The sequence below is a fragment of the Cinclus cinclus genome, chromosome 10 (genome assembly GCF_963662255.1).
Source record: "Cinclus cinclus chromosome 10, bCinCin1.1, whole genome shotgun sequence".
NCBI classification, from domain to species: Eukaryota; Metazoa; Chordata; class Aves; order Passeriformes; family Cinclidae; genus Cinclus; species Cinclus cinclus.
In genome coordinates, this window is record NC_085055.1 from 1,648,100 (window position 1) to 1,666,267 (window position 18,168).

The window sequence follows — 18,168 nt, forward strand, 5'->3', positions numbered from 1 at the left end:
AGACAGGGGTCAATGGAACAAAATTCCAGATCCATTTGCTCAAAGCACAGTCTCTGGCATGGGGATTTTATTTTGATAAAAATTAGGGTTTTGTGGATCTGGCCCCATGGCACAGGTACTTCCAGAGGGGTGTTTTTCTGGGTATCTGTGGGATGAGCCTGAGACCTCACTGGGAATTGTCCTAATTGGGCTGGCTAAGGCCTAGATAAATTGGGAATTTAGAGGTGGATGATGCTTTATTATTTTACTTATGATATTTATTGCTGGGCAGACCTTTAGCTGGAGTGAGTGACTTTACTCCATATCCCAGCTAAAAGAAAGAAAGAAATGGAAGAATAATTGGAACCAAGCAACATTTCCTAACGTGCATTTCCTTTTCCCTGCTACCACCCCACGATGTCTGGGGGCAGCCAGAGGTGGCTGGAGCTACTGTGCCTTTTTCATGCTGGCTTCTCAGGATCAGTGCACGGAGTGGGAACAAAGGGCTGGAAATTCCTGACTGGGGGCCCCACAGAACAAGGATCCCTTGGGAGGGCTCTGTGGGGTGACAAAGTGATCCCTGGAAAAGCTGGAGAGCCTCCAAGCTGCAGCTCTGCTGTCCCACAGCTTATTTCCATGACACCACACCATTTTTTCCCCCCTTTTCCACTGTACAATCCCATTTTCCTGTCATTTCTCTGCTCTTGGATTCTGGGATCCAGCAGCAGAAGCAGGAATTCTCACTCTGCCCGTGTCAGCGTGCGTGGAGAAATTGCTTTGTAGGAAATATCCGTGTGGGATCCCCACTGGTGAGTGTGCACCTCCAGCACAGAGGTTATTTGGGATAGAGGTATGGAAAGGATAGAAGCAGGCAGTAATTGCCTTTAGGATCAGAGCACAAAGCATTACCTTGGATTTTACAAGGCCAGCGAGCAACAAAAGAGCAGTAATTTATGAGCTCAGCGTAAAAGAAGAGCATAATTGCATTAAAAATTAATGCTAATGAACACTAAAATGGGGAAGGTGGTTATGATGAAAGTTTGGATTCATCTTCCCCGGGTTGAATGATGGCTGGTGCCTTGATTAATGGCTTAATTTCTATCAATTAGCGGGGAGAAATCTCCACTGAGACAAGGGTAAATTGAGCATTGAATTACAGCCCTGGCTTTTGTGTGCCCAGGAAGGAGCGCGGCGGGCTCCGGTGACAAACCTGGGCTGGCCACAAATCCAGAAAAATTTACTGAGCCAGGGCTGTCTCCACCCTTCTGCTGGCTGAGTTCAGGCTGTTTTCAAAAATACCCTCCAAAATACCCCAAAAATACAAAAAATACCCCCCAAAACACCCCAAAAATACCCCCAAAATACCCCAAATACACCCCATATACACCCCAAAATACCCCCCAAAAAACAAATACCCCAAATACACCCCAAAAATATCCCCCAAAATATCCCCAAAAATTACCCCAAATATACCCCAAAAATAACCTCTAAAAAAAACCAAAAATACCCCCAAAATACCCAAAATATACCCCAAAAATACCCCCCTAAACCCCTGAAAATTACCCCAAAATACAACCCAAAAATACCCCCTAAAGTCCCCCAAAAATCCCCCAAAAAGGGGGTGCAGGAGCCAGCAGGGGTGTGAGGCAGGCAGTGGTGAAGGTGAACTGAAATTTCACCTTCTTAAATGCAAAATTCTTAAATTCATTATTCTTCAACTGTATTTTCTTAAATTGAAGGAGGTTTAAAAAGGTTTTTTAAATTTAAGACAGTTTAAGGTTCTTAAATTCAGAGCTCACTTGCTGAATTTTCCCCTCCTGATTTCTGCTCTATTTTATACCTCACGCCCTCAGGTTTTTAAAGGAAAGGCTCTTAGTGTCCAGACTTGGTTAAAATCCTATAAAAATGAGGTTATTATCATTATAATGTCAAAATAGCAAACTTAAAGTAGTCTGGTACTCTCTGTAGTATTCTCTCCAGTAAGTACCAACATTTTTAATTCTTAAAATTAATTTAAAAATTAAAATTAATTTAAATTTTTTAATGTTGGTACTTGGTGCTATTTGCTACTTTTGGTGCTATTTTTAATATATTTTTATGATAACCTCACTTTCACAAGATTTTAAAACCAGCCTGGACAAAGTTTTTCTCGTTAATTTGCATTTTTTTAGTCGTAAATCCTGTGTAATAAATGTAAATCCCTGTAGTAATAATTCCTGGAGTATTCCCAACCTGCTGCTTTACTCAGTTTAATTCTATTTTTCGAGTGCTTGCAATGAAGTTGGGAGCAGAGAAATGAACAGGCAAAGATTTCTCTGTGCAGTTTCACTTTTTGGAATTCATTTATTTGTTGTTCCTGTGGTGACTCTGGCTGGGAAAAGTTCCTACCCTGGAAATCCCAAAAGGGATTTCTCTATCCAGCTGGGAAAGAGAGTGGAATTCTGCTGGAGCTCAGGGATGAGAAGTGGGAATGGTAAACTTTGTCCTGGACCCTAAAATCTGGGATGGATCCTGCAGGGCGGGAGGGATGGATGGATGGATGGATGGATGGATGGATGGATGGATGGATGGATGGATGGACGGATGATGGATGGATGGACAGATGGATGATGGATGGATGGATGGATGGACGGACGGATGGATGGATGATGGATGGATGATGGATGGATGGACGGACGGATGTGTGATGGACGGACGGACGGATGGATGATGGATGGACGGATGGATGGATGGATCCTGCAGGGATGGGTGGATGGGTGGATGGATGGATGGATGGATGGATGGATGGACGGATGGATGGATGGACAGATGGATGGATGGACAGATGGATGGGTGGATGGATCCTGCAGGGATGGATGGATGGGTGGATGGATCCTGCAGGGATGGGTGGATGGATGGATGGATGGATGGACAGATGGATGGGTGGATGGATCCTGCAGGGATGGATGGATGGGTGGATGGATCCTGCAGGGATGGGTGGATGGATGGATGGATGGATGGACAGATGGATGGATGGACAGATGGATGGGTGGATGGATCCTGCAGGGATGGATGGATGGGTGGATGGATCCTGCAGGGATGGATGGATGGGTGGATGGATGGATGGATGGATGGACAGATGGATGGGTGGATGGATCCTGCAGGGATGGATGGATGGGTGGATGGATCCTGCAGGGATGGATGGATGGGTGGATGGATCCTGCAGGGATGGATGGATGGGTGGATGGATCCTGCAGGGATGGATGGGTGGATGATGGATGGGTGGTTGAGGAATGGGTGGATGGATCCTGCAGGGATGCAGTGCTCGGATCATCCTCGTGCTTGGCTCCACGGCTCCAGTGCTGTTGTGTGGGGCGGTGCCTCCCTCTAACGGCAGCAGAGTCCGGTGGGGGAAGGGGATCAGCTCCCGGAGGTCCTGGGAGATGTCCCAGGAAATGTCCCGGGATATCCCCGCTCCCACCTGGGCAGGGGCAGGAGGGACTTGGAGTGCTGGGAATGCTGCGTTCAGAGCGTGTGGGATTGGGAATTTCTGGGCTGATTCCCCCTGGATTTTGTTCTGGTTGTTGGGAGGTCTCACCTCTGGAGTGGCTGCTGAGGATCCAAGGAGGATTTCCCTGGGGGATCTCCAGGGATGATTTTCATGGGTGATCTCCAGGGATGATTTTCAGGGATGATTTTCGTGGATGATCTCCAGGGATGATTTTCAGGGATGATTTCCAGGCAGCCCCCACTGACCTTGGAATTCCAGCCCTGGGGTTGGGAAGGGTCTCGGGACTCTGTGGGATCAGGGCTGGGACAACTGATCCTCTCCTGATCCCACCAGAAAAGATTTGAGGCTGGAGAAAATTCCCTGGAAAGCAGAGCTCCGAGGTTGGTGCAGTGCAGAGGTGACACAGCCACGTGAGTCCCACATGTCCTGCTGGATTTCTCCTCCTTTTCCCAGGGCTTCCCTTGTGCTCAGTGCAGAATCCAGGATCTCCCACAGCCTGGGAGTATTTTTGTGTCGTGCACTGCAAATTATCCAGGGAAAACTTAGTTTTTCTTTATTTTTTTAATTTCTTTAATTTGTCAGTTTGTGCAGCTTGAGTAAAACTGGGATCAATTAAAAACCATGGGATGTGTGAAACCCCAGTTCTGTTGTAAATCACACAGCTGGATAAAAATATCACTTCCAATAACCCCAAATAAAATGGGATCAAAGAGGAAATATTTTCTGCTGTAGCTGTTAGTTTAGTCTGGGATCTGGGGGTGTTTCCTTCTTTTAATCCTCAACTCAAAAGAGCAAGAAAAAATGGCAGCTTTTTTTTTTCTCTATTTCAAAGCTTTTTATGTAAAATGTGTTATATTTTAAAATTAAATTAACCCCTTAAATCTAATTAGTAAAATAGGAAGAATACAGATTCTGAGGAATATTTGAGGTTTATTGTCAATGCTTTGATTCTGGAGTTAGACCTGCTTGAAAAAATCTCTTTAAGTTCATGTTCATGGTCAGGATTATGGATAAGCAATGAATCCATAAAAATTTACACTCAAAGATTATCCAAGAAATATTTAAAACATGCCTTTGTCTTATGGATCATTCACAAGATGTTGTTGGTCATTTAATGCTTCTATTTCAGTGATTTTAAAGCTCTTAGTGGAATATGTTTTGTCTTTAAGGATAAAAATGGGAATATTTTAGGCAGAGCTTGCAGGGAAGTTTTCCTTCCACCTGATTTGTAGAATCACAGAATTCTCTGTTCCTTTTACTTTTATCTGATTTTCTGTTGTTTCTAATTATTTTCTGTGTAGGTTCTTGGGGTGGCATCGAAAAAGTTCCAGCACATTTTAGTTGTCAAGTGACAATTCCAGGTTATTGCTGATCCAGCCTAATTCCATGGGAATTGACAGTACCAAGATGGGTGTGTGCATTTCTCTATGGGAGGATAGCAATAGATGGAACCAGGGAATTGTGAATTATCCCTGAAGGATGGTGAAGTTCCCAGTTCAACTGGTAAAGCCAAGGTGACAGGCCTGGAAATTGCGCCTGCTGCTGGAATCACCTTTTTATTTTTATTAAAAACCAACCCTAATCCAAGATTTGGTTCCTTTTTTTTCCCCACCCTAACAGAGTAAAAGGACTCACGGTGCACTGAGTTAATATTGATTTTTTTTTTTTTTGTCTGAAGCCTCGGAGCTTTCCGACTCCATTATTTTTGATTTTCCTATGAAATACAAATCCTTGTCCCTGACAGCTGACAAACAACAGCTGGAAGTCGTTTTATCTCCCAATAATGTGTTTGTCAAAGCCCCCTGCACTAATGGGCTCTGCTTCCTCCAGTCCATTTTCCCCCGTTAATGTCACTGATGTCATTGCCAGCTCTGAGTGATTTTTGCCCCTTTCCCAATTTGTCATTCCCATCACTTTGTGCAGGGTCTGGGTGGGATCCTGGAGCTGGCTGGGATTTTGTGAAACTGGAGTTGAGCTGTGGATTTGAAATCTCCTTTTCCTGCCTTTCTATCCCTATCTTTTTAATCAGGATCCTTTATTTATCCTCAGAGCAGGTGTACCCAAACCCTCAGGGAATTCTGGTTCCCTCTCCCCAACTGGCATTGGGGTATTTTGATTTATCCCAAAAATGCTTAGGAATCTGTTTAAAAGGAGGAAGTTCCAGCACCAAGGCAGCAACCCTTGCAAACACAAATTTAAATGCAGCAAATTCTTTCTTTTCCTTCCAAATTCCCCCCCCCAAATAAAATCGGGTTTGAAGTTGTATTTATGGACTTTGCTGTAATGCAGCTCCTGACAGCTTAGAATTATGGAATTATGGTTTGGGTGGGAAGGACCTTAAATCCCACCCAGCAGCAGGGACACTGGGAGGTGTGATCCAGGGGTGATCCAAGCTCTGTCCAACCTGCCCTTGGGCACTTCCAGGGATCCAGGGACAGCCAGAGCTTCTCTGGGAATTCCCGATTTCCAACATCCCATCCATCCCTCTCTCCATCCCCTGCATCCTGTCCCCCCATCCCTTGTCCCAGTCCCTCTCCTGCCAGGGGCCCTGAGCTCTCCCTGGATCCTTCTCCTCCCCACTGATCCCATAAATCCTCAGGGCAGCACTTGCAATAATTCCCAGCCTCACTGCTGTCATTTCCCCCTTGCAACAGAAGCTTTTTGGGCTGAATTCCGTGAGCAGATTTTCCTGGTGTGTCCCAAAACCTCGTGCAGGCGTGGCTGGGACAGGTCCTGGCTGCCAGGATTTCGGTGATCCCGTAAATGAATCCCATCAGTGCCATGTTCCCTGTGCAGACCAAGCTGCCCTGCTGGACCAGGCGAGGCGAGTGAAGGAGATCGAAGCCATCGAAAGCGACGCCTTCGTCCCACAGACCTTCAGGTCCAGCAAGGAAATCAAAAAGGTACTTTATTCCATCCCAAAAGGGACTTGATTCCATCCCAAAAGGGACTTGATTCCATCCCAAAAGGTCCTTCATTCCATCCCAAAAGGGACTTGATTCCATCCCAAAAGGGACTTGATTCCATCCCAAAAGGGACTTGATTCCATCCCAAAAGGTCCTTCATTCCATCCCAAAAGGTCCTTCATTCCATCCCAAAAGGGACTTTTTCCTTTCAAAAATGGGCATTTTCCTTTCAAAAATGGGCATTTTCCTTCCCAGCAGGGACATTTCCGTTCCCAACAGGGACATTTCCCTTCCCAGCAGGGACATTTCCGTTCCCAGCAGGGACATTTCCCTTCCCAGCAGGGACATTTCCCTTCCCAGCAGGGACATTTCCGTTCCCAGCAGGAACATTTCCGTTCCCAGCAGGGACATTTCCCTTCCCAGCAGGAACATTTCCGTTCCCAGCAGGGACATTTCCGTTCCCAACAGGGACATTTCCCTTCCCAGCAGGGACATTTCCGTTCCCAGCAGGGACATTTCCCTTCCCAACAGGGACGTTTCCCTTCCCAGCAGGGACATTTCCCTTCCCAACAGGGACGTTTCCCTTCCCAGCAGGGACATTTCCCTTCCCAGCAGGGACATTTCCCTTCCCAGCAGGGACGTTTCCCTTCCCAACAGGGACATTTCCCTTCCCAGCAGGGACATTTCCCTTCCCAACAGGGACGTTTCCCTTCCCAGCAGGAACATTTCCGTTCCCAGCAGGGACATTTCCCTTCCCAGCAGGGACGTTTCCCTTCCCAGCAGGGACATTTCCGTTCCCAGCAGGGACATTTCCCTTCCCAACAGTGACATTTCCCTTCCCAGCAGGGACGTTTCCGTTCCCAACAGGGACATTTCCGTTCCCAACAGGGACATTTCCGTTCCCAGCAGGAACATTTCCGTTCCCAGCTGGGACATTTCCCTTCCCAGCAGGGACGTTTCCCTTCCCAGCAGGGACATTTCCGTTCCCAACAGGGACATTTCCCTTCCCAACAGGGACATTTCCCTTCCCAGCAGGAACATTTCCCTTCCCAGCAGGGACGTTTCCCTTCCCAGCAGGGACGTTTCCCTTCCCAGCAGGGACGTTTCCGTTCCCAGAAGCGCCTCCTCCGCTCCCGATGTCGTTCGGGGTGCGTTGTGGCAGGACTGGGGGGGCTGGCTGGGCTGGGGACGTTCCCAGCAGCAGCGGGGTCGCAGCCCCGGGCCCTGCTGAGCTTCTCGCTGTGGCTCAAGCAGAGCTGCTGCCTTGGCGTCTGCCCCTTGCCCCTGGCAGTGCTTGCACTTAGCCCTGGCCCTTTCCAGCAGTGTGCACTTCTTGTCTTCCCTGAAGGCCCCAGGCAGCTTCTTCTGCAAGAAAGATCCAAAACCCCGGTGCTGCTGCTTTTCAAGTTCCCTCTCTGTACATTTCATTTCATTTCATTTCATTTCATTTCATTTCATTTATTATTTTATTGTATTTTATTTATTTTGTTTTATTTTATTTTATTTCATTAATTTCATTTCATTTATTTCATTGCATTTATTATTTTATTTTATTTTATTTTATTTATTTTATTTCTTTTTATTTCATTTATTTTATTTATTTTGTTTTATTTTATTTCATTCAATTTCATTTCATTTATTATTTTATTTATTTTATTATTTTCATTTCATTTCATTTATTTTATTTTGTTTTACTTTATTTTATTTCATTTAATTTCATTTCATTTATTTCGTTTCATTATTTTATTTTATTTATTTTATTTATTTTTATTTCATTTCATTTACTTTATTTTATTTTATTTATTTTATTTTCTTATTTCATTTCGTTTATTTTATTTTGTTTTATTTTATTTCATTTAATTTAATTTCATTTATTTAATTTATTTTATTTTACTTATTTAATTTCATTTTTTGATTTTGATTTTTATTTCATTTTTAATTTTTATTTTTATTATTTTTAATTTATTTTATTGTTATTTTATTTATTTTATTTTATTTTCATTTTTATTTTAATTTTATTTATTTTTTATTTTATTTATTTTATTTATTTCATTTAGTTTTATTTTTATTTTTTATGTTATTTTTATTTTTTTATTTTATTTTGTTTATTTTATTTTTATTTTTTATTTTATTTTTTATTTATTTTAATTTTTTTATTTTATTTATTTTATTTTATATTTATTTTATTTATTTTTATTTTATTTTAATTATTATATTTTAAAATTTAATTTTAAATTTTATTTTATTTTAATTATTTTCTTTTATTTATTTATTTGTTTTAATTTTATTTTTCTTTTCTTTTTTGTCACTTCACATCTTTTATCCTTGTCAGGCGCGTCCTGCTGAGGAGTTTTTCCATGAGCATCCTTTCATGGCTTAAAATACTGCCACGTTTGGGAATTTTTGGGGATAAAACACTCCAATTTTGTGTGTTTGTTTCTTTTTCAGTCAACAGAACCTCCTGAACCCCAGCCTGAACCTGCGAATTTGGGAGCAGGAGCCACTGAGGCAGCAGCTCCTGAGAAGGATTCTCCAGCTGCCAGCATTCCCACTGCCATCAAATACCAGGATGACAATTCCTTAGCACATCCAAACGTGAGTGTTTATCCCAGCTTGTATTTTTTTAATCCCATTTTTAGCTTTAGAGCAGGTTTGTGTGAGCCCAGAGCCTCTGCTGGGCACAAAATCCCTGCCCTGGGACACAGAGGATCCCACCCCCAGCAGAACAATCCCTCACGGAGCTCACCAGGAATTCTGGACTTATAAATTAATTCTATAACAAAAAATATAATTAATGTTATAATTAACACTGGGGAGTTGTTGTTGTTGTGATCACTGGAGAATGGTCTAATCACTGGGGAATTCAAGATAAATAAAAATTCAGGACAAATTGGTTTCTGTAGTTGGAAACCTGGTGGGAAACTCAGAACTTGCAAAGTTTTAAACATGGGACGGACTTGAGATAATTCTAAATCCTTGTGGCTAAACTTGAGCAAATCCCTTTGGGAGAGCTTTAGTTGGAAATAAAAGGAGTTCCATGGAGGATTTTTGAGAATCAGCGAGTTACAAACGGCTTGCAGTGAAGAAATCCGGGTGAGTTGTGCAGGATTTTTGTGTTTTACCAGGACAGGGAGCGGAGATCAGACACGGGCAAGGATAAATTGCATTGGAGCTTTGCCTTTGCAGTGATCATCACCTTTAAAACCCAACCCAAACCATTTTAGGATTCTCTGAAAAATCTCAGCTTTCATTGATGTTTTTTGGATCACCTTTGCCTTTAACCCCCCTGAGCTTTTCCCGTGGGCACCGAGGTGCTCCTGGGTGTTCCAAGAGATGATGACACAGGTGGAATTGCTGATTGTGCCAACTTCTCTCCCCGTGCCAGCTGTTCATCCAGAAGGCAGAGGCAGAGGAGAAGTGGTTCCAGAGGCTGGTCGCTCTGCGCCAGGAGAGGCTGATGGGGAGCCCCGTGGCCTGACAGCTCCCAGGACCATCCCAGGCCACTTCCCACGGAGAATTCCTGCTCTCAGTTGTTCCTTCTGTCTCTTAGAGGAGATTTGGATGAGCTGTGCAGGCAGGGAGGGTTTTACCTGGAGAACCAGGGATGTCCTGTCCTGTTCCCCCATTCCTGTATCCATTCCTGGATAACCAGGGATGTCCTGTCCTGGTTCCACCTGGAGAACCAGGGATGTCCTGTCCTGTTCCCCCATTCCTGTATCCATTCCTGGATAACCAGGGATGTCCTGTCCTGTTCCACCTGGAGAACCAGGAATGTTCTGTCCTGTTCCCCCATTCCTGTATCCATTCCTGGATAACCAGGAATGTCCTGTCCTGGTTCCCCTGGAGAACTGGGAATGTTCTGTCCTGGTTCCACCTGGAGAACCAGGAATGTTCTGTCCTGTTCCCCCGTTCCTGTATCCATTCCTGGATAACCTGGGATGTCCTGTCCTGATTCCCCTGGAGAACCAGGGATGTCCTGTCCTGTTCCACCTGGAGAACCAGGGATGTCCTGTCCTGTTCCCCCATTCCTGTATCCATTCCTGGATAACCAGGAATGTTCTGTCCTGTTCCACCTGGAGAACCAGGGATGTCCTGTCCTGTTCCCCCATTCCTGTATCCATTCCTGGATAACCTGGGATGTCCTGTCCTGGTTCCCCTGGAGAACCAGGGATGTCCTGTCCTGGTTCCATCTGGAAAACCAGGAATGTCCTGTCCTGTTCCCCCATTCCTGTATCCATTCCTGGATAACCTGGGATATCCAGCCCTGGTTCTCTCCAAGCTCAGTGCTGCAGATGGGCAGGGCAGCACAGCCAGGGGCATTTCCTTTTCTTTCTGGAGGGAATTCCTCAGGTGCAGAGCACCTGTCAGCCCATGGAACATCATTTAATCCCTCCCAGTCCAAAACATTGTCTGGAGCCAGCTGGGAGCTAAGTGGGCAGCTGAGGCTCAGGGCTGGGATTGCCAGGCTGGGACAGTCAGGGATGGGTGGTGCCACTCCCTGTCCTGAGAGGATCCAGCATCCATCCCTGGGATCCCTTCCTGCTCTGGAATCCTGGATATCTGGGCAGGCTCCTGGCTCGGGGAATCTCTGTGCATGTGTTCCTCCATCTGCTCCCAGTTCCTCACTCTGGGGGGAAAAGTGCCCCACATTTCTTGAGCATCTGCCACTGCTGCAACTCCCAGCGGGGAATTTCCTCAATCCCATCATTTCTGTAATTAGCAAATTATGGAATTCTCACACTCCTGCTTCTGGGCTGGGGCTGTTCCCAGCCCATGGAGTTCCCTTTGGTCAGGTGGGACTTTCAAATAATGAAAGTTTAGTCTGAACATCTGAATTTAGCCTGGATAAACTTCCACAAAAATTTGCCCATCATCCATCTAAGTGCAGGAGATCAAGCAAATCAAATCAATGAAATACAGAATTATTTCTTCAGCAAAGCTGGGAGGGGATTGTCACATCAGCCCCACCTCTGGATGTGCCTCCCTGGAGCTGCCCTGTATCAGCATTCCCTTGGGAAACTTTAATAATCCAAATAACCTTTGGGATTATTTCTCCTGGTTCTCAGATCTGTGGTGATAAAAAATGGAGGCTGATTCTAGAAATGGACTTTGGTTGTCTTATTTTTTTTTTATTTTAGATCCCAGATGTAAAAGGTAAATGTATTGAATTTGCATTCTGATACATTTTTACTTCCTTTATGAAGTGTTACTTTGACTTTATCATGCATCAAAATTTTCCAAGACCTTGTCTGCAGGAAAAAGTGGGGAAAAAAATTTGTTTTCCTGGTTTCATTTCAGCATTTTCAAATGGAAAATATTTGTCATTGCTGTGTTTTCTAAACACCTTTAATATTTCTTTCATAGAAAATAAAAATTGTTTGATGCCCATGGAAGGTCCAGGTGTAAATTCCTCTTTTCACACGTTGTGTTGGATAATTTTTGTGCTTTTGTTGGATGTAAAATGATTCCTTTTATTTGCAGCTCTGTAGAATATTAGAAAATTTTACAATTGCTGGAATTGTTTTACCCATGGACACGTTAGAAAAGGGACTGTGTCCATGGAGATGTGCCCTCCACCATTCCCTTAGGAATTCCATTCCATTCCTTTTTCCCTGAGGAAAAGGGAGGATGTGTGACCTCATCAGCCAGGTCCAGATTAATTCATGTCAGCACCTGGCCATAAACCCCATGAATGTGTACAAACATCACCCCCAGCACTGCTGGCTCCAGCCCACACTTCTGATCCAATAACCCCACTCATCTTAATCTCCTAAATCTTAACCTGTGACAATTAAAAATCGACTTAAAAAAATCAACCTGTGACAGTTAAAAATCAACCTGAAAATCTTAACCTGTGACAATAAAAAGTCTTAACCTGTGACAGTAATCCTGAGTTTTAGTTCCTGTGGTTTTCAGTTCTGACATTCAGGACTCTTTCCTACACAGAGTTCATCCTTTTCTTGTATTTTCCACTTTGCTGCTCCTCCTTCCTCACTCTTTGGTGTGGGATAACTGCCTGGGAAGGAGCTGGGGTTGCTTTTAAGTGATTATCGACATTACTGGTACAATATTTCAGGAAGATTTTGCTGCTCAGATGATGCTGTCAGAGAAAACACTCCCAGCCAGGAGATCAGGTGCTGCTCCTCCTGCTGCAGTCACTCCAGGAGGGCAGCACTGGGTGATGCCAAGGCCTCTCTCCCAGCAGAAACCCAAAACCAGCCCTCTGGATGATGCCAGTTTTCCATTTGTCAGGTTACAAGGAGGGAGCTATTTTTAGTGGGGATCCTTGAACTCCAGAAACCTTTGTGAGGAGGGATCAGCTGGAACCTGGGACTGAAGCCAGGGCTGGGGGGGGGGCTGTGGAGGCTCCTCAGCTTAAAAGTGATACAAAATCCTAAAGCCACAATTCACCAGGATTGATTAATTGATTGGTACAAGCAGTCCGGTTGTAATTTGGACTCAGGGCAGCACTGCCTGGTTGGTTTGTCCCTGTTTGGATGGGGAGCAGCAGTGGCTGACCCTGAGGCACTCTGGAGCTGCCACTTTGGGGGCAGGAGCTGAAGCCTGCAGGGAGGAGCGTGCTGAGTTTATCCAGCTCCCACATTCCAGGGGCTCTGCTGCCACAGAAGATGTGGAGCTGCTGGAGAGAGCCCAGAGGGGAGCACGGAGCTGCTCCAGGGCTGGAGCCAGACTGGGAGAACTGGGAATGTTCCCCTGGAGAGGAGGAGGAGGAGGATCCAGGGAGAGCTCAGAGCCTCAAGGGGCTCCAGGAGAGCTGGAGAGGGACTGGGACAAGGGATGGAGGGACAGGACACAGGGAATGGAGAGAGGGCAGGGATGGATGGGATGCTGGGAATTGGGAATTCCTGACTGGGCTGGAATTGCCAGAGCAGCTGTGGGTGCCCCTGGATCCCTGGCAGTGCCCAAGGCCAGGCTGGACACTGGGGCTGGAGCACCTGGGACAGAGGGAGGTGTCCCTGCCCACAGCAGGGCTGGGAATTCAGTGATTTTTTAGGTTCCTTCCCACCCAAACCATTCCATGATTCTCTGATTCCATACCAGTGAAATTCATAGTGTTTTGTTATAAATTCTTGTCGTCTTATTTCAGGCCTTGTACAAATTCCTGAACTGGGCAACTGGGACCTGAAGAGGTATTTAAATCAAATATTAATTTCCATGTTCTTACACTTCTCCCTCCAGTCCTTGCTTTTATCTGACATTTACCAAGAATTTATCACCAAGTGCCTTGGCAGAAGCTGATGTCACCTCTGGACTGGAACCAGCTCTGGAACAGCACAATCCAAGGCCTCTCCCACTAAAAATACACTTAAACCTCTGGAAATGGCAGAGCAGCTCTGAGCCCACCTGGAAAGGAGCAGCTGGAAGGAGTGAGGAGCCCTCGGTTCTGTCAATCCATGGGAAATGGAAATGGCATCTGCTGGGGACAGAGCCCTGATTGTCTGAGCTCTCTCAGCTTTCCTTCAGCCTTGCTCCTGACATTGCTGGGCAGAGAATGGAGCACGGTCCCCAGGTGCTCCCATTTTATTTCCCAAAAATTGTTGGAAAACCCCTATTTTTACTAAGCCTGCTGTTTTTCACTAGCTGGGTAAGCAGAGCTAAATTTTTGGAAGTATGGGGCTGCAAGAAATGTAATTAAGGAGTAATTGAGTGATAAAAGCTGTGTTGTTTTTTTTTTTTTCTCAAGTGAGCAGTGAAACCTCTCCTGGCTGATTAGAACTGACAATTAATCCTTGCCCTCCCTGTGAAATCAGCCAGAACCTGAGCTGGTAACTCGATGTTGTGATAACTTGTGCACTGAGTACACTCAGTTTGTCCAGGACTAATTGGAACATGGAATTAATGAGATCTGCTGAAGTAGCAGGAGGCATTTTTAGCTGCAGCCACAAGCAGCCTGAGGCAGGAGAGCCCTTTGGAACAAACACAGCCTGGCCTGAACTGGGCACGGGTTTTAAACTGGGACTGGAAGTGCCTTCACCTGGTGCCAGTCCCAGGAAAACTTGGATTTGGATCCATATGGAAAAGGGCTCCTGGAAGCCCTAAATAAACCAAGCAGCTCTTGCTGCCCAGGTGAGATTTTTTTTTTTTTTTTTTTTTTTTTAATATTTGTTCTGTATTTTTGTCTGATTTTCCAGCTTGAGGCTGTGGCCAAACCTGAGCTCAGTTTTGATGATCTTCACCATTAACCTGAGAGATTTTCCCTGGGAAAAACCTCCAGAGTGCCCCCCAAAATCCCAGGATCTCTGCTCCATCTCTGGGGAGGAATCAGTGGCTTCCCACGGGTGTTGCTGTCCCTGGATGTGCTGCTGAAGGAAACACCAAAATCCAGCTGGGTTTTCCCTCTCCTCACCCACTGCTGGAGCTGAGGCTGGAGCAGCAATTTTTTTCCCTCCCTTCCAGTGCCACAGAGAAATTTCCAGGATTTCAGGAATAAATCTGTCATCCCACAGATGTTCAAGCACCTTCAGTGGGTATTTTTTGGTGACTTAGGAATGGCTGCAGCTCAGGATCAGAATTCCCTGTGCTTCCAAAGGCTTTATCCATCACCAGGTACTGCCCACGATGGCAAATTTAAACCATTTCAACAGATCTTAGTTTGGATCAAATCCTGGAATCAGGGATGGAGCTCCCAGCTCTTGGTCACGGTGTTTTGAAATATTTCTGTGCCTCAGTTTTCACTCTGCTAAACAAAGCCAAGAGGAGAAGATAAAGGTCACAAAATTAATGCTCATTAAAAGAAATGCTGGAGAATTAAAGTGAGGAATTCATTAAGGCCCAAACCTCAGGAACTCTCCAGTGGATCATTGCTGTAGAGATGAGTTGAAAAGCAACATCCCAGTGCTTTTTAAATCCCCCCAGAAGTTCATCCTGGCTGGCTTGGGAGTGGGTTGGGATGCCAGTGATGGGCCAGGCCCTGGGCTGGCTGTGTCACATCCAGCTCTTGGGGACACTCTGGCAGTTCCTCACCAAAACCCAGCCTGGGTAAATCCCAAAGAAGACACCAAGGAGACATCCCAGCTAATCCAGTCTGGCAATCCCTACACTTCCTGCTATTTTCTACTCAGATTGGTGTTTTACATTGGGATTTGTCACCAATTTCCCAATTTTCCCAAACTCCTTGGGATTTGTCACCAATTTCCAGCTTCCTCAAAGAAACACGGCAAAAAAAATCCAATTTTCCCACTTTGCTGAGACATTGTGGACACGGAAATCTCAGGACACCCAGGACACAGCCCAAGGATTGCTGTCAGAGGACATTTGCTGCCCCGCCAGCATTAATTATTAGCTTATTCCTAATTGATAATCTCTAATTTGTGTGGGCTGGGGGAAGCTGGCCTGCAGTGAGCTATAAAAGGAAGGTCAGCAGCAGCCTGCACGAGTTGGTGACAGCTCTATTTATAGCCCAGCCCAGGCCCCAAAATGTGTTTCTTCCCCTTTTTTGGTGCTGCAAGTTCAGGGTTAGGAGTTCCTGCAGCCCCTAAGTGACTCCTTTTACCAGCTGCAGACACACAAGGGTAATTTTTAGGGATATTTCCTAATTCTACACAAAGAGAGGACATGGGGATGTTTTCTGTCAAGTTGTTGGGTGGGAAATGGAAAATATTGAAATAATGGTAAAAAGAAATTGAATTTTTTTCCTGTAGAAGGGAGGAATTGTCTTTCCCTGGTTTGCATCTTATATAAAATATATATTGTATATATATTATATATATAATATATGAAAAAGGGTTCAGCTTATCCAGGTAAGGCTGACAGAATAATCCTGAACAGGTATTTTCTATTTCATCAACAAAATCACCTCTGGTCAACACTTGGCTCTGATTGCTCCATTTCCCTCGTTAGGGTAATTACCCAACTTTTAAACCTTGTCAGACCCAGCATCTTCAGAGGACACTCACAGGATTCAGATTGGATTTCAACAGAAAAACCTGCTGATAATGAGCATTAATTCTTTCTTTTCTCTTGGTTTCTTCTTTGTGTGGACAAACCAGGTATTTCCTTTGAAATTTCCTGTTTAATTTCCCTCTGTCTTTATGTTTAAAAGGAGAGAACCTCGTCACTGAGTTCTAATAATGAATTAATTAAAATCTGGCCAGCAGCATTGTGTCCAGCCTCAGGAAGGGTTCTGGCTCCAGTTCTCCCAGCCCAGTTTGGCACTTTTCCCATTCAAACACGTGCAGGAATGCAGTTTTCACCTCCAAGTGTTAAAGCATCCCTGCTGCTTCCAAATAATCCTTGGAGAGGAATTAGAGTGGGTGATTTCCCAGAGAGGCAGAAATATTCCTGTGGTTTTTAGCAGTTGCACCAAGTGTTTCCCACCGATTTTTAGTGTATTTTAGTTAAAAAGTTGATCACAATCAGAGACTTTTTTGGCATCACCAGAATGGATTTTTACTCTGGAGGGAACAGAAAACACAAATCCAAAGGAAAATGGCTGTGGAAAACAAAAACCTCTCAGCATGAGGAGTTAAGAAGAACTCAGGGGTTGGAAGGAAATGTTTGGGGCAGGAACCTGAGCAGGGATCTTTGGAATGGAGAGAGAACAAGGGAATTACAAATACCAACAAAACATCAATGTGGCAAAATGACCTTTTGTTCTGGCTGCATGTGCTCAACAAAGCTCTGAAGTCTGGAGCAGATTTAAATAGTCCCATCACCAAAATGAATAAGAATTAAGAAGGTAAATTAATTCCTAAGGGAAATCACTGTAGATCTCATTAGCTCAGGAACAAGATACCTTAAAACTTTTAATTAAAGATAATATTTACTGCAAATGAATAAGAGTTGGCAGGTTTCAGCAGAAACCATAATCTCATTTATGCAAAGTTTTCTTCTATTAAGGCAGACATCATTAATCTCATTGGAGATGCCCTCCAGCCTGGCAGAGCTGCAGCACGAGGAGCTCCTTACAGAAATCTTTTAATCTGCACAAAGGAGCTGGAGCTGCAGCAGCCCCAGACCTGGAGAAGGGCTGAGCAATTAAAGAGATCCCTGTGCAAACACAGCCCTGCATCCCTGGCACCCAGCATCCCATAATGAGCTCCTGCCAACAGCTGCAAAAGGAACAAGAGCTGCAGCCCTCGTCCCTCAGATCCTGCACGGGATCCAAAAAAAATGGGAGAGGAACAAACACTGACGTTTCATCCCTCAGATCCTGCACGGGATCCAGGAAAAATGGAAAGTGAAAAATCATTGCAGCCCCCATTCCTCAGATCCTTCATGGGATCCAGGAAAATGGAAAATAAACAAGAACTGCAGCCCTCATCCCTCAGATCCTGTGTAGGATCCAGGAAAAATGGGAGAGGAGCAATCACTGACATCTCATCCCTGGGTTCCTGCACAGGATCCAGTGCTGGAGCTGCCCTGGCTGGGAGAGATTCCACGCTTGGGAGTCAGAGTTGGTACAAAATGCCCCAGGGCAGTGTGGGTGGTGTGGGGTGCTGGGAACAGCTGTGGGGAAGTTCCACATCCCTGTCCCAGGGTTAGAAATCATTTCTTTTTGCAGGGCTGAGTTCAGGGAATCGCTTAATGGTTTGGAGTGGGAGAGACCTCAAGGATCCACCTGGATGGGCAGGGACACCTCCCACTGTCCCAGGTGCTCCAACCCCAATGTCCAACCTGGCCTGGGACACTGCCAGGGATGCAGGGGCAGCCCCAGCTGCTCTGGGAATTCCATCCTCACCCTCCCAGGAAACAATTCCTTCCCAAGATCCCATCCCTCCCTGCCCTCTGGCAGTGGGAATTCATTCCCTGTGTCCCGGCCTTCCTTAAAAA

At 45.1% G+C, this 18,168-nt stretch overlaps 1 protein-coding gene across 1 annotated transcript in view; it reads left to right on the forward strand.

Annotated features, from left to right (window-relative positions):
* Nucleotides 1–9,890, forward strand: part of RSRC1 (arginine and serine rich coiled-coil 1) — a 104,424-nt gene extending 94,534 nt beyond the window's left edge. Inside the window, exons 11-13 of the mRNA XM_062499386.1 lie at nucleotides 6,266–6,372; nucleotides 8,824–8,970; nucleotides 9,761–9,890. Of these exons, the coding sequence (XP_062355370.1) occupies nucleotides 6,266–6,372; nucleotides 8,824–8,970; nucleotides 9,761–9,853 (347 nt within the window). The 3' untranslated portion in view covers nucleotides 9,854–9,890. The remainder of the gene's footprint in view (nucleotides 1–6,265; nucleotides 6,373–8,823; nucleotides 8,971–9,760) is intronic.
* Nucleotides 9,891–18,168: the final 8,278 nt, after the last annotated feature.